This window comes from Sturnira hondurensis, unplaced genomic scaffold (genome assembly GCF_014824575.4).
Source record: "Sturnira hondurensis isolate 20B ecotype Veracruz unplaced genomic scaffold, ASM1482457v3 Scaffold0024822, whole genome shotgun sequence".
Taxonomy (NCBI): domain Eukaryota; kingdom Metazoa; phylum Chordata; class Mammalia; order Chiroptera; family Phyllostomidae; genus Sturnira; species Sturnira hondurensis.
Window position 1 is genome coordinate 5,201,797 of NW_028097453.1, and position 14,850 is coordinate 5,216,646.

A 14,850-nucleotide genomic window follows, 5' to 3' on the forward strand; every position below is an offset into this window, starting at 1 on the left:
GGGGGGCCTCTGGAAGACAGATCATGTCCTGTGGGGGGGTGAGGAGCCATTAAAGGCTCTGGGCCAGAAAACAAACCTGAGTCGTGTGCTGAAGAGGTGGTGTTGGCGACCCTGTGGAAGCAGGATTGGAAAGGCAAGGAGCTGGATCAGTTTCTGAAGCTCTCATCGGAGGAGTAACGGTAGAGACCCTAGCTGGGGCCCTCTGGGGCAATTGTCAACCCTGGCCACTTTCTTTCTGTTTTAAAGTTTTATTTATTTATTTTTAGAGAGAGGGAGAAAGAGAAGGAGGAAAACATCAGTGTGTGAGATAGACATCAATCTGCTGCTTCTTGTAGGTGCCCCAACTGGGACTGAATCTACAACTCAGGCATGTGCCCTGACAGGGAATTGAACCTGTGACTTTCTGATTTGGGGGACAATGCCCAACCAACCGAGCCACACCAGCCAGGGCAACCCCGGTCAACGTCTTACAAGGGATAGATATTGAAAAGATTTGTACGTTTGGAAATATCTGTGCAAACCTTGTCAAGGAAACGAAGTCAGCGACTGTGGTCAGGTTTATTCTAGAGGCGGCCTGCAAAGCCCACAGCTGCCTAAACTCACCACGCTCTAGGCACGGTCAGGGGCGCTCTGTAGCTCCGTCCATCGTGGGAAGCGTGGTCACTGTTCTCTCCATTTCTCAGGTGGGGAAACCCGGGAGCAAAGAAGTTAGGCACGAGGCTCTGCTGCCTCTTAAAGATCGTCACTCTGGCAGCTCCTTCTGAGAAGTTTCTTAGGGAGATTCAGAACGGTCTGGTCTTTCCAACACTGCATTGGAAAAGAGATCTCTCTCCTTGGTGAACTGCAGTGGTGATGGCTTCACTGCCACGTAGGCATGTATTAGGTCAACGCTCTGAGTTGCCAGTGACAGAAATTAGGTTAAGGAACATAAGTGAGAGTGAAAGGAACCACAAGAAATGGAAATGTCCAAAGGAAGAGGCGTGCGTGTGTGTGTGTGTGCACGTGTGCAAGCCTGTGTGGATCTGGGGGTGGTGGTGCAATGATTTAGAAGATGTGGCTACATCCAGTGATGCAGACAACCTCGTCAGGTCACTAGGCACGTGCTGTCTCCTCGCTAGTCCTGGTGTTGCTGGCCGGGGTCTCTCCTATGGTGGGTGGCTCCCCACCTTGTCAGGAGGGCCCCCCACCTGCCACTTCAGCGCAGGTCATCGTTGCAGGACCCTGTTCCCAGAGGAAGTGACAGTGTCCCCCTGAGGAGTTTCAGTGAAGAGGAGGTAGGAGAATGCTGATTCACCTGGTCTCAGCTCCGTTGTCCTTCCTGGGGCTGGGGTGCAGGGTCAGCCCCATCTGAGGGGCATGGAAGGCATGTAGGGCAGCAGCCACGGAGAAGCATTTGCAGGAAGTTCCAGGTGCGAGGTCACAGATATGGCCGTCTGGGCACACCCTTAGGAGGAAGGGAGCAGTGTGCTCCAGCCTTCTCCGGGGTTGGTGACACTATTCTCCATGGGAAGCGATGTGACCCATGAGTTGCCAGCACTGGTCACTTTATTTTTAGGGAGTCCCCCAGCTCAGAGGGCCCACTAACCCTGTTGTCCCTTCTCAGATGTGAATGTTCCCTTTTTTCCATCTCAAAGTAAATGATAAGGGGTGGAGAAAAAAACGAGAGATGACTTTAAAAAAGAACTTCTCAACTTTTTTTGTTTACCTTGACGCAAATTAAGATAAAAGATGACTTCATATTGTGGGATACACACACCTTTGTTTCCCTAACAAAACTTAATGAAACACGAGTTATTTTTTACTTGGTGTAATAGACCCTAATATTTTCTGTTCTGTTTAATTTCATTAAAACACACACATGCGCTGATCACAGCCATTATAAATTCCTTTTACAGCCCACTGAACAGTGGCAACTGGAGCTTGGAAAACACAAATTGAACCATTGAAAAACAAGTAAGAATTCTGTATCAGATTTGCTGGGGCAGCTGTAGCAAAGCCGCACAACCTGGGTGGCTGGAACCACAAAAGTGTATTGTCTCACAGTCCTGGAGACCAGCGGTCGAGGTGTTGTCAGGCTCGGCTCCTCCTGAGGGCGGGGACTGAGAATCTGCTCCACGCCTGTCCCCTGGCTGCCGGGGGCTGGCAGGCCGTCTTTGGTGGTCCTTGGCTTGTGAATGTATTCCCTTCTCTCCACCTTTGTCTTTACACGTGTCTCTCTGTATACATGGCTTTGTCCAAATTTCCCCCTTTTAAGGGCACCAGCCATTAGATTAGGGGCCTACTCTACTCCAGGAGGACCTCGTCACGACAACGAGTGACGTCCGTCTGCAGTGACCCTATTTTGAAATAAGATCCCCTTCTGAGGTACTGGGAGCTAGGACTTCAACATAGGCATTTCAGGAGGAAAAGGGACATAATTCAACCCATAATAAATGATAAAAATACAAAATTGGAAATAAATAATGAAAGTTCTTATTATGCGGCCGACTCTCAGCTACATATTTAATTTCATGAGCTCATTGAATCCTTCTGGCCCCATTTAATAGTTGGAAGGCAAGGCTGAGAGGCCTCTCAGATTTGAACTTGGGTCTCCGTGATTTCAGAGCCCAGCTGTTCCCTGTGTACCTTATTCATAGACCATCAAGAAGGAACCATACAAGTGCAAGTTCACTTGGTCTGGGGTGCAGTGCCAAACACAGGTGGTAAATGTGCTAGGGAATGGTGTCAGATTTCATTGCGATGAAGACGTCTTCAGGGTCACGCAGGAGTGCCAGCGAACTCTTGGCTTTGTCCCCAGTCTTGTCCCCTGTGAGTGACTGCGTTCCTAACAACGTCCAGCCCAGCGACCAGCCGGACCACACACTCTCTCCCGTTGTGTTTTCCTATCCTCGTTCTGAATTTTGATCAGGGCGAAGAGTTGGGAGAAGGAAATGAGCCAGAAAATAGAAAATTAACACTTGGTAGAGTCATCATATTTTAGAATTTGTGGACAATGTGGGATAATCGGAGTTAAATCATGTTATCAGCAGGCTGCTGTAGGATTTAAAAGTTGGCATCCATCAATGTAAATCAGGTCCCGGGAGCCCCAGGGGATAGTGGTCTCCAGGGACGAGGGCTGGCACCGAGTGGGCAGAAGTGTAAATACTTGATTAGCTGTGTCCTTTTTTCCCCCACAATAGCTAAACTGCTACATCCCATAGGCTGGTAATGGTAAGTTAAATAGTAACGGGAGGGAAGAAGCTGTTCGGGTTTATGGTTAGCCTACTTTAAATACGTATCTTCCTCCCTGTCCATCCTAGGAAACTGTTGAGTGAGAGGTACTCATTTCAGGGGTGTCCTCCTGGCTCACGAGTCTAGAGACGACCTCCTTCCGCACAGACGCAGGCGGGACACCATCTCCCCCCGCTGTTCAGATGTCACATTTCTGCCACATGCCTGCAAACAGGAGCAGCCACGGGTTTGCTGCATTTACCTGGGGAAGACTTGGCCTGATTCAAGAGCTGCCTTTTGTCTCTTGTCATTGCAGCTCTCTGTCAAGGGCGTGTGGTGAGAGTCCCTGCCGGGAGCCTGGTGCGGGTGGTGGGCACCGAGCTGGTCATCCCCTGCAACGTCAGCGACTATGACGGCCCCAGCGAGCAGAACTTTGACTGGAGCTTCTCGTCTTCGGGGAGCAGCTATGTGGAGCTGGCCAGCACCTGGGAGGTGGGCTTCCCAGCCCAGCTGTACCGGGAGCGCCTTCAGCGGGGCGAGATCCTTTTGAGGCGAACCGCCAACGATGCCGTGGAGCTCCACATAAAGAACGTCCAGGCCTCGGACCAAGGCCACTACAAGTGTTCGACCCCCAGCACAGATGCCACCGTCCAGGGCAACTATGAGGATACAGTGCAGGTGAAAGGTACATCCTCATGGGATGGGCAGGTCACCATGCCAGGGGCCAGACTTTCTTGTGCCGCTTGGCTGTGGGTGACTTTGTCAAGAAACTTGATACTTGCTGAGATCTCGGCTCCCCCCTCTAATGGAGTAATAGCGTCTTACCTGATTAAAGGCAGGGGGTGGGCCAGGCGGCCTCCAGGGGTCCTTTCTCTGCACCACGATCCTGAGCCGTCCCCGGGCTGGTGAGCTGGGGGCAGCAGGGCGTGGTAGTGGGGAGCCCAGCTGTGAGGCAGGTGGCCTGCACTCCAGGAGTGCAGTTCCTGGCTCTCCCACTGGCCAGCTCTGTGGCTTGGGCACGTGGCATCAGCTTTCTCCTCTGTAACGGTGCCTTTCTCGAAGCCATTGAGGACAGGGGAGAAAGCCTCAGAATGGTGCCAGAGTAAGCAATCAGTGATGGTCATGATGATAACGTTTGTCTCTATGGGAATAACAGACGCTTCAAGCTCACGTCCTTCTGTGTGCCCTTCAAAACCGAAGTACCTGTTAGCGCGGCATGGTCCCTGCTCGCTTGCGATGGGACGCCACAGGCTTATCGGCCTGGCTGTGCAAGTCGTCACACCTGGGAGAGCGGCACGGTTTTTCTTTTTGTTTCTTCCCATTTTCTAAGTCCTGTTAGATTTACCAACACATTCAGTTCTCTGAATTCAGCGAAGAAGACAGGGCAGGATATTTTCTTAATTCACACATGAGAAAATGGGAGAGTAGAGGTTAATTACTCTCTTAAAATCACATAGCGAATTTAGTAAATGAGCAAGAACAAACCATTTTCATTTGGGGCTAGCCAAATAGAAACATTATTATTGTTATGTTTTTATAATTAGTTATGTACCCTGCCTTGTTCCTGAAAGAATGGATGTCAGGGACCACAGTGTATTTTAAGAATCACAAAAGTAGAAGATGCACAAGGGGACATAAAAGTGGGGTGGATTCCCGCAGTGACAGGGCGTAGCACCTGCCGCATCTCAGATGCTGTTCCGTCCATTTAGGTAGGTGTTAAAACGTCAAATCTACCTCTTCTATTACCTCTTCTTATTCCTATAGAAAATCCTCAATATGTTTCTTAGGAAAAAGCGTCCCGTAAGACATTTTTGCATTGCAGTCACATAACACGTTGCTCTTATAATCCGCACATGTGGGCCACACCTCCATCAGGTCAGGTGCCCCTCGTTTCCCCTTGTAACCGAGAGCAGGTGGGTGGCCCACAGAAGAGGCTGGTGGGCGGCCCAGGTGGGGGAAGCCTCTGGCGGCTGCCGTAGGTGGCCCAGAATCTGCCTGGCCCTCAGCTTTGTGGGCCCTGAGGGACGACTGGCGCTGCGTCATGCTGGCTGGAACCGCAGGTGATGTGGATACTGGAAGGTCATTGTATCCATTTTGCAGCAGAGACAGGCCTTTCTGGACGTGTAAGGTTTTTCCCTTCTTCCCGACTGGCCCCTTTTCAAAGACACCACAGTAGTTTCTGAGTCTGGGACAGTGGGAAAAGCCAAAGAGGTGACGAATTGGGCTGTTCCAGCGTTCTCTTCTCCAGCTCAGGGGCAGGCCTGAACGATCATCTCACTCCCGGGAAGACACCTCCTCTCTGGCTCCCGGCCTATCACTTCCCTTCCAAAATAGCACTCACAGCCCCGGCTAGTGTGGCTCAGTGGCTTGAGTGTTGAACTGCGAAGCAAAAGGTCGTCAGTTCGATTCCCAGTCAGGGAACATGCCTGGGTTGCAGGCTAGGTCCTCAATTGGGGGTGTGACAGAGGCAACCACACACGGATGTTTCTCTTCCTTTATTTCTCCCTCCCTTTCTCTCTCTCTAACAATAAATAAATAAAATCTTTAAAAAAACAGCACTCCCCAAAGTTCCTTGATCCCTGGCCCTCTTTTTCTAGATTTGTAGAAGAGCCCAGCCCTTCCCCAGATGGCCAGGAGAGAACAAAGGGCTGAAACTCCTGTTTCCCTTGATGGGTTCTCAACGCTGCTCACTGTAGTCACTCTAGGCAGTTCGCAGGCCGCGAGGCCCAGGCAGCGTGAGCCGAGCTTCTCTCTGCGACCGCACCGCTTTAACCCCCAGAAGGTCCTCCAGACTCCCTGCTCCCACCCTGGGTCCTAGTGAAGGGGTGTCTATGGCCAGAACCGGTGGCTGTGTCATGTTTGCCGAGTGCCAGCACCGCCCCAAGCACTTTCCCGTGTAACTCAGTGAACTCTGTCAGCTCCGTGAGACAGGTCCACTTGTGACCCCATTTCAGAGATGAGGAAACTGACCCCAGTGGGGAAAGGAGCAGATCCAACTCCCAGACAGGTGTTTTCACCCCAGTTCTACCAGGGGGTCTTATTAGGCCCTCTTTTTTTTTTCATTTTTTTAATTTTCAAGTCAGAAAGTCAATTAAGATTATAGATGAATTGAAATGGGAAAAAGTACCCATCTGGGTATGAGAAGAGGGGAGGGGAGGGGGAAGTTGTCCTCGGTCACAGCCTGGCCTGTGGTTCAGGGCTGGAAAGGGCGCTGGTGCTTGCTGGGGTGGGGGCTGGGGGGGGGGCTGGGGTGCTCTGCTGAGGGTCCGTCTCCCCTGCAGTGTTGTCCGACGCCCTGCACGTGGCTGCCAGCCCGCCGTCCTCCCCGGGCCAGGGCCTGAGTCTGCGCCTGGGCGAGCCCTTCGAGCTGCGCTGTGCGGCCGCCACCTTGTCCCCGCTGCACACCCACCTGGCACTGCTGTGGGAGCTGCGGCACGGCCCCTCCTCGCAGAGCGTCCTCGGCCTGACCCACGAGGGCCGCCTGCACCCAGGCCCTGGCTACGAGCAGCGCTACCACGACGGAGACGTGCGCCTGGACACCGTGGGCAGCGATGGCTACCGCCTCTCCGTGTCCCGGGCCCTGGCCACCGACCAGGGCACCTACAGGTGCGTCGTCAGTGAGTGGATTGGAGAGCAGGGCAACTGGCAAGAAATCCAAGAGAAAGCCGTGGATGTGGCCACCGTGCTGATCCAGCCAACAGGTGAGCTTCNGCGAGCCCTTCGAGCTGCGCTGTGCGGCCGCCACTGCGTCCCCGCTGCACACCCACCTGGCACTGCTGTGGGAGCTGCGGCACGGCCCCTCCTTGCAGAGCGTCCTCGGCCTGACCCACGAGGGCCGCCTGCACCCAGGCCCTGGCTACGAGCAGCGCTACCACGACGGAGACGTGCGCCTGGACACCGTGGGCAGCGATGGCTACCGCCTCTCCGTGTCTCGGGCCCTGGCCACCGACCAGGGCACCTACAGGTGCGTCGTCAGTGAGTGGATTGGAGAGCAGGGCAACTGGCAAGAAATCCAAGAGAAAGCCGTGGATGTGGCCACCGTGCTGATCCAGCCAACAGGTGAGCTTCTGGAAACGGGATATTTTAGATTTTATCTTATTTTCTGACCAGGGATGGTGTAAGAACTGGGTGGGAACCGCCCCCCCCTCCAACCTTTCTGAGAAGATTTCTGCTTCTCTTGTGAGGCCTGGTGTTTGGGGTGGGGAGGGAGGAGGGTGGTTGGCCCTTGGGGAAGGTGGATTCGTTTTGTGCTTTATGCCCGTAGCGTTGCTTTACAGCCACTGTTCGTCTGGATTCTTGCCCCCTGGGAAGCTGCAGGCTCCCCACGATACTAAGACAATGTTCTGACTGAAAGACAAGTCCCTTTAAGTGCCAGAGTGAGGCCTGGCCTGGTGTCCAGAGGGACCTTGGGGTGGCGCTGCCCCACCCAGCTCCCTTGCCTTTATCTTGTTTGGTGTTTCCTGTGTCTCCGGATCTGCCATCCCTGCTCTACTGGGGACGTGGGGCTCACCCGTCTCAACCTCTAGTCTGACTTGACTCTCTAGGCCTCCCTCTCAGGTCCCCTCAGATGCTCCATCCCCTTCCAGGTGAGGAGGTCATTAGGGCGGGGCCTCGACGTGTTTCCTCTGTGACCACCCCAGGGAGCACCCATCCAACCCTGAGGGCACGATGCCAGGTGTCCTTTGTCCTGTCAGCTGGGAGCCAGCTCCAAAAGCAAAACAGGGGACAAAAACCCCAAAACACTACTTTCTAATCCAGTTTGAGAAGTAGTTAAGAAAATACGAAATGCATTTTAGAAAACCCATAAAAATAAAAGAAAAACAAATAAGAAAGAAAAACGAGCCGTTACTGATTCCATGTCCCACAGCTTCAACAAAGAACCTACCAGATGAGCAGCTGTGTCCTGGGCCCTGGGGTCGGAGTTGCTGGGAACATTCCCAGGCCCCACGGCACGTGGGCTTTGGCAGAGACAAAGTGTGACGAGACCGCCCCAGCCTGATGTGGTTGCTGTGGATGGGTGGGTGGATGCGCTTGCTTTTCTGGGAGTCCAACAACCTCAGACCTCAGAGCCCTTTACTGCCGGAGCAGCTGCCCCCGTCTGTGAACTGGGAAGACCTTGGCCGGACTCGCTTCCTGAGCATAAACATAAGTGTGTGGTCATTCCGTTGCTCAGATGGGAGGGAAAGCGGCAAACAGTGCCCACGGGAGTGTTTGTCCTCTGCAGGCTGCCTCGTCCTGAGCGTTATGCCCTGCATGTCCACCACCGCACGGGAGCTGCATTCTGTAAAAGCAAGACTGAAGTTCTCAGTGACCGTGGCCGTCGCTGTGGTGGGAGGTGGTGCACTTGCCACGGAGGGGCTGCCCACCGTGGTCAGCCTTGGTTCCCCTGGCTGCAGGAATCACTTCCTAGATGGACTCGGGTCACCTTCCCTTTCAGAAGTGACCTGCCTGGAATCTGCCTTAAGAAACCTCGGCTATTCAGCTTGCATCCAACAACTGTTTTCACAGGCAGAAGGGTTGAGATTTGCAGCAGGTTTTCTTGTTATGCAGGAATTTCAGTGGCAAAGGTGTTTTTTATTCCAAACAAGCCACAGAACCCGTCATACCTCGTTACAGGACTTGAGCCCTCTGAACGTATTAGGCAGGTACTAGCATTTGGCTCTCACCTGAGCCTGGGCATCGGTAACCTTTTCGTGTCGCAAGCTTCTGTGACAGTCCTTTGGGGCCACAGACCCTTCTCAGAATTAACGTGTTTTAAGGCATAAAATACATTCAGAGGGTGATAAAGAAAAACAGATTTATTGAAATAGTTATCAAAATATTTTCAGGACAGATTTGTTACAGAACAATATTGTGCTTCATCCGTGTTTTTCTAAGTGATAGGACGTGGCCGGCCCACCTCACAGCTGCTGGGCTTTCTAAGGGGCCGCGGGTGTAAGCGGTATTTTAACGCATCTACGACAATTGTGATGCAAAAACACCTGTGGCTTCTCTTGTGGCAAAATCCCGGGGGCAGATAGGACCACACTGGTTCATTGCTTAAGCCTCGTAATGAGAGGAGGTGCGGTATTTCAGGTAGAGATGAGTAAAAATAAAGGCAAATTTTTCTCTCATCCATCCTGGATCCTCCTGTGGAGCTCGGGTTGAAACCCCCGCACCAGGTGCCTCTCCTCCTCTCGCTGACCCCTGCGCTCTCTGCAGCTAGTCCCTGAGTATTCGTACCGCCGCGTGGGGATGAACAGCAGGAAGCTACTGGAACCGTGGGGCTGTGGTACCCGTGTGGCAGTATTCATGCCCACGCCCCCCTTACGAGTGGCCTGGTTGATGCAGATTGCCCTGTCTCTTATGGAGTCACTTAAGTTTAGTAGGAGAAAGCCTGACCTTACCGAAGGCTCGGCCTGGGATCCTCTCCTGCATTACGAGGGCTTAGAACTTGTTTTGTTCTTTAGCCTGCTCCTTCCTGTTTCCCACAAGTGACCCCCCCAATCCAGAACATGTGGTGGTGATGGTTAGCGGTGTGACAAGATACTCAGCCGCTTGCTGAGAAAATTACAAAGAGAACTACCCAGTTGAAAGACATTTCTTCCACTGACCCCTAAACCTAAGAAGACTGTGTTCACTCCTTATGGACAGTCTGCAGCTATATGTCGACCACTTCCTCACTCACCTGGCTCCTTCCTGAGCCGCCTCTACCTCCAGGTGACTGGTACACAGGGGCCTCTAGCAGCAATCCTCCAGGGTCTCTGACCACAGTCGTTACACATGGGGCAGCTCCACCCGCAGCACAGGCTCAGGGCAACGGTTTCCACACTGACCCCTCTCAAAAGACACCCTCAGGTGACTTTTCACCCCTTTAATAGGGTCACCCTCCGGAGGAGGAAGACTTTGAAGGGTGGGTGGAAGTGAGAAATTAGACATTTTAAGTTCCTTTTTTAAATTACTGTGCCCACCTTGTTTTCTGTCTTCATCAAGGTGGGTCTCGAACTTGGCCGGAGACACTTGCTTGGAAATATTCACGAGAAAGCAGTTTACTGCAGGGGCCCGGGCTTTGGGGCTGGTCTTCTCTGAGCTGGGCGCTGGCCTCTGTCCCGGAGCCTTCCCCAGACGGCGGCCCAGGCTGGGCGGGAGCGCAGGACGGCGTCATCTGAGCAGCTGTTCCCCCAGCATTCCCACAAGCTGGCTGTTTTTCCGCTCTGATTGCAGATGTTCACCTTCTTTTTAAAAGCCCCCTAAATAAAGTACAAGGTCTCCATGTAGAACACTGTGTCGGGGATGCTGAAACCCATCTGCCTTGAGACGGTGGCAGCACGTCTGTTGGCGCCTCCTCTGAGTACAGCCCCCTTCTAATCATCCACACTAACGAGAGGGGGCTGTGGCACGGAGAACCCAAAGCCCTTGTTCGGGTTTGAAACTGTATGCCTCGCGCTGAACGCTCGGGTCGTATGTGTAATGGAGTAAAGGGGGTCTACGTGTACCACGTTTTGAAGACTTGACTCAGAAGGTGTATGGTCTGGTTTCAATTTCTCGGTCCTTCTGTTCAGGATCCCCCCCCCCTTTTATTTTTTTTTGCCCGAGAGATGGTTTCACCCTCACCTCCAACCCCCACACTCAGTCCCCAGCCAGTGATTCGTACCAGTCAGAACTGAACTGTGTGCTTTCTCTGTGGGGTCCCCCCCATCTGGTCTTGCACGGGGAGAAAGTTCTGATTTTCTTTATGAAAGTGTGAAAGCGAGGTTCCGCAGACTCCTCTCCAAACCGTGGTGTGTCAGTTAAAAGCAGAGTTCCTGGAGGCAGGCAGCCTGGGTTTGAATCCCAGCTCTGCCACTTTGTTACCTGTGTGGCCTTGGGCAAGTTACTTCACTTCTCGGTGCTTCAGTTTCTTTATCAGAAAATCAGAGGTAATAATACTACCTTACCTGCTACGGCTATTTTGTAAGTTACTATTTATGAAGCACCCAGAACGGTGCCTGGCACATAGTAAGTGTATGTGAGTTTATATGAGTTAAAAGGAAATGCAGTTATGTTTCATGAATTTATTTAATAAATATTCCTTGGGCATTTATAACTGTACAAAGTCTTCTAACTTTAATGTCATAAATGAGAACGGAAAAGGAGATTATCTGGAGGTAGGAGGAAGGGACGCACACTGTCCAGATTCTCAAGGTGTATTTGTTTTTGATTTTCGAGTTCTGCGAGTGGCCGTGGGCAGGAATGTGTCGGTGGCCGAAGGGAAGGAGCTGGACCTGACCTGCAACATCACAACCGACCGAGTGGATGACATCCGGCCCGAGGTGACGTGGTACTTCAGCAGGACGCCTGGCAGCACGGTGCCAAGCCCCCACGTGCTGGCCCGGTTGGACCGAGACTCCCTGGTGCACGGCTCTCCTCACGTCGCTCTGAGTCACGTGGATGCACGCTCCTACCATTTACTGGTTCGAGATGTGAGCAAAGAGAACTCTGGCTACTATTTCTGCCACGTGGCACTCTGGGCCCCGGGACACAACAGGAGCTGGCACAAAGTGGCAGAAGCCATGTCTTCCCCGGCTGGCGTGGATGTGACCTGGCTAGGTGAGTGGTTTGGAGGGCAGCCCTTCCTCGGGGCCATGAGGAGTCATCAGGCGGGGTGCGACACGCGCTACTGTGGCGTTCTTGGTGTCGGGACAAGCATACTTTAGCCTGGATGGGTCCCAGACTGGGGGTGAAAGCAGAATTGGCCGAAATGGAGTCTGGCAGGCGAGGGCAATGCTTAGATAATGTGGCCTCAGTCGTCTCAATACCCTCATTTAGGGGGATAGAGTTTCCCCTTGTTGTCAGGACTCGCAGGGTCCAGTCCTGCTGAATGAATGGCTGGCTCTTTGAAACGCACAGGTGTGCCGGGGTCCGCTGTCATTCCCCCTTTCCTTTCCTAGACTCCTAGCGAGGTGCCCTCTGGCCGGAGCTGCTGCTTCCAAAGCCCAGGGCGGAAAGAGAGGATTCCTGCCGTCACTGGGACACGCTTTTTCCACGTAGAGTCCTCCAGTGATTTTATTTGCAGATACCAGTTGAATGAAAGGGCCCTCCTGCTTGTCCAGCGGTCCTGGTGGGCTCTCACCCAGGCGCGATTCTCGCTGGAGGAGCCATGTGGCTGTCAGCCGTTGGTCACCTTGCCACCCATTGATAACAACTTGTCACAGAGGTGACAGTCATTGCCGTGTTCTTTCTCTTTACCATTGCTACCTTCCCCACCTCTGATTGTCCTGAATGCGTGCCCGGCAAGACAGACTTTCCCTAGTTTCTGTCTTGTAATGAAGTAATTACAAGTCCACCTAGGCAGGATGGAGTCGAGGAGCACGTGCCGTCCTTCCCACTTCCCTTGTCACAAGGAAGGAGACAGGCCTGTGGTCAGACTCTGCCCTGTCCTGAGCAGGAGCGCTCTGCGGTCCCCAGGCCGTCCTGGGCCCTGTGGAGGCATTTGGCATTTGGCTCTGGTGATTACGAGTCAAACATCTGTGAACACCAGGAAATCTTTCCTCCCTCGTCTGGTGCTCAACATCCTCCCACCGTGACCCCCCAGCTCGTACGTGGCTCTTCCTTCTCTCTGCGTTGAAATCTCCTCATGGGTCCGTGGAGCCGTTTGGTCCCGACAAGCCTTTACTTGGCGAAGAGGCAGAGTTCACAGGTTGGGGCCGAGGGGTCGGGGCGAAGAGGAGCAGTGGGAGAGTGAGCAGAAAGTGCATCCCCTGCAGAGGGAGGCTGGGCAGGGTGTTCGTCATCCCCGGTAGCAAAGTGCTGCTTTGATGTCGGAAAAGCGAAAGGAAACGGGGTTTATCTGGCTTTGATTCTTGCCGTCTGAACCCCACGCAAGAGACGCGCTCTGAAGTACTGAACTGGAACAATGTTGGCCCAGCCAGGCCTCGCCTTAGCAACCTTCAAAATAAAACAGATGTTGTCAGCACTGCGAGATGTTTCATCTCTGGGGCTGAATTTGTCTCTCAGCGCGGATCCTCAGAGCTTTGGGGGATGTTGTCAGATCCCGGCCCTGCCCCTCCTGCCCCTCCCCCTCTGACTCAGAATCACGGCTCCAGGGGTTTTTTTAGAATGTGCAGCCTTCTCTCCAATTTGAGAGCCTCTTTCAAGTGCTTATGCATGGGTCCAGGCATTGGGGGCGGGGTGTGCAGGGACTGGCAGAGAACTGGAGGGGGGCTCTGGGAGGGAATGGGCTCTCTGGCCCGGAAGGGATTTGTTGGTGTCTGTGTTCTCCAAAGGGAGAAGGAACAGAGACCGAGTCATGGGAGAAAGTTCGGTGACTTTCCTAAGGATCGTTGTTTGTTTTTCTGCAAGGTGCGGGCATGGTTGTTGCAAAAGTCACCCTCGTGCGTTTCCCTGGCTGGGGCTGAGGTGCACAGGACCCCACACCTTGCCTGGCGCTTCGTACGTACCGGGCACTCAATACACGTTGGCTGGCTGGGTAGATAAACCAGCACCAGACACATGGGCAGTGTTGAGACGGGCGCACAGGAAACCAGGAATTTCAGAGAAAGCAATGATGTCCAACTCCGACTGTTCAGGGCGGTTGCCCCTGAGGAGACCTACAGGGAGTGAAAGTGGTGTCAACCGTCAGCCTTCTCCTCCTTTCTCCCTCGGAAATCTCCTCCTTCCCGTGCCTGTGACTCACCCCCTTACAGCTGCTGGGACACTCGCCAGGAGGCGGGTCCAGTGTAAGGTCAGCAGTGGACTTTCTTTCTCCAGCCTTCCCAGCTGGACCGTCTGCCCAGAAACCCGTGCACCTGCCCTGACATGTGCTTCTCTCTAGACACACACTGTGTCCGTGTATGGATGTGGGCGCCACACCATGCCGCTGGGGGCCTGTTGGAGGTGACTGAGAGGTGCCCCAAAGGGACAGGGAGACGTGACCTGCTAAGTACTCCCTCTTTACCATAGGCCATCTTGTGCTGCGTGACTATGGGATGTTGTCACAAAGAGTTCTTAAGAAAGTTGGTTTCCTCTTCAGGTATTACACAACACTCCCAATTTTGTTAATTGACCTATTAAAATATTAATAATAATGAGCATTTATTGAACACTTGCAGTGTGCCAGGCACCAGGCTAAGGGCTTTTTACATGTGTTAAACAGTTAATCCCCACAGCAGCCTTGTGAGTGAGGCGCTGCCCTATCCCCACCTGGAAACCACTGATTTTTACTTGGCTTACAGTTTTGAGGGTCTGGAATTAGGAAGGACTCAGGGGACTTCACCTCTGATGCGCAGGGGACAGCCGGGGTGGCTCTGTCTGGGAGCCCTACAGGGAGTGAAAGTGGTGTCAACCTTCCAGACAGCTTTCTCATGCACATGTCACCATGCTCTCTGTCCCCACACGGTGTCTCATCCTCCAAGCCCTTTCCACATGGCTTGGGTTTCTCAGAACACAGGCTTATTGGGGCGTCCCCTCCTTACAGGGTGGCTGGCTTCCAGGAGGCAGGAAGCGGAAGTACCCAGCCGGTTAAAAGCTATCCCAGGACTGACACAGTATTGCTTCCACTGCTTCCTGTTGGTCAAAGTTATCACAGAGGAGGCTCAAGTTCAAGGGGGTCGAGAGAGACACCCCCTCTCTTAATGGGAGAGTAGCAAGGTCCCATCATAACAGGGCATGTGGCTGGTAGGT

At 53.2% G+C, this 14,850-nt stretch overlaps 1 protein-coding gene across 1 annotated transcript in view; it reads left to right on the forward strand.

Moving 5' to 3' along the window:
- The window catches only part of PTGFRN (prostaglandin F2 receptor inhibitor), a 75,214-nt gene that overhangs the window by 26,685 nt on the left and 33,679 nt on the right, over positions 1 to 14,850 (forward strand). Inside the window, exons 2-4 of the mRNA XM_037038789.1 lie at positions 3,527 to 3,895; positions 6,492 to 6,911; positions 11,398 to 11,778. Of these exons, the coding sequence (XP_036894684.1) occupies positions 3,527 to 3,895; positions 6,492 to 6,911; positions 11,398 to 11,778 (1,170 nt within the window). The remainder of the gene's footprint in view (positions 1 to 3,526; positions 3,896 to 6,491; positions 6,912 to 11,397; positions 11,779 to 14,850) is intronic.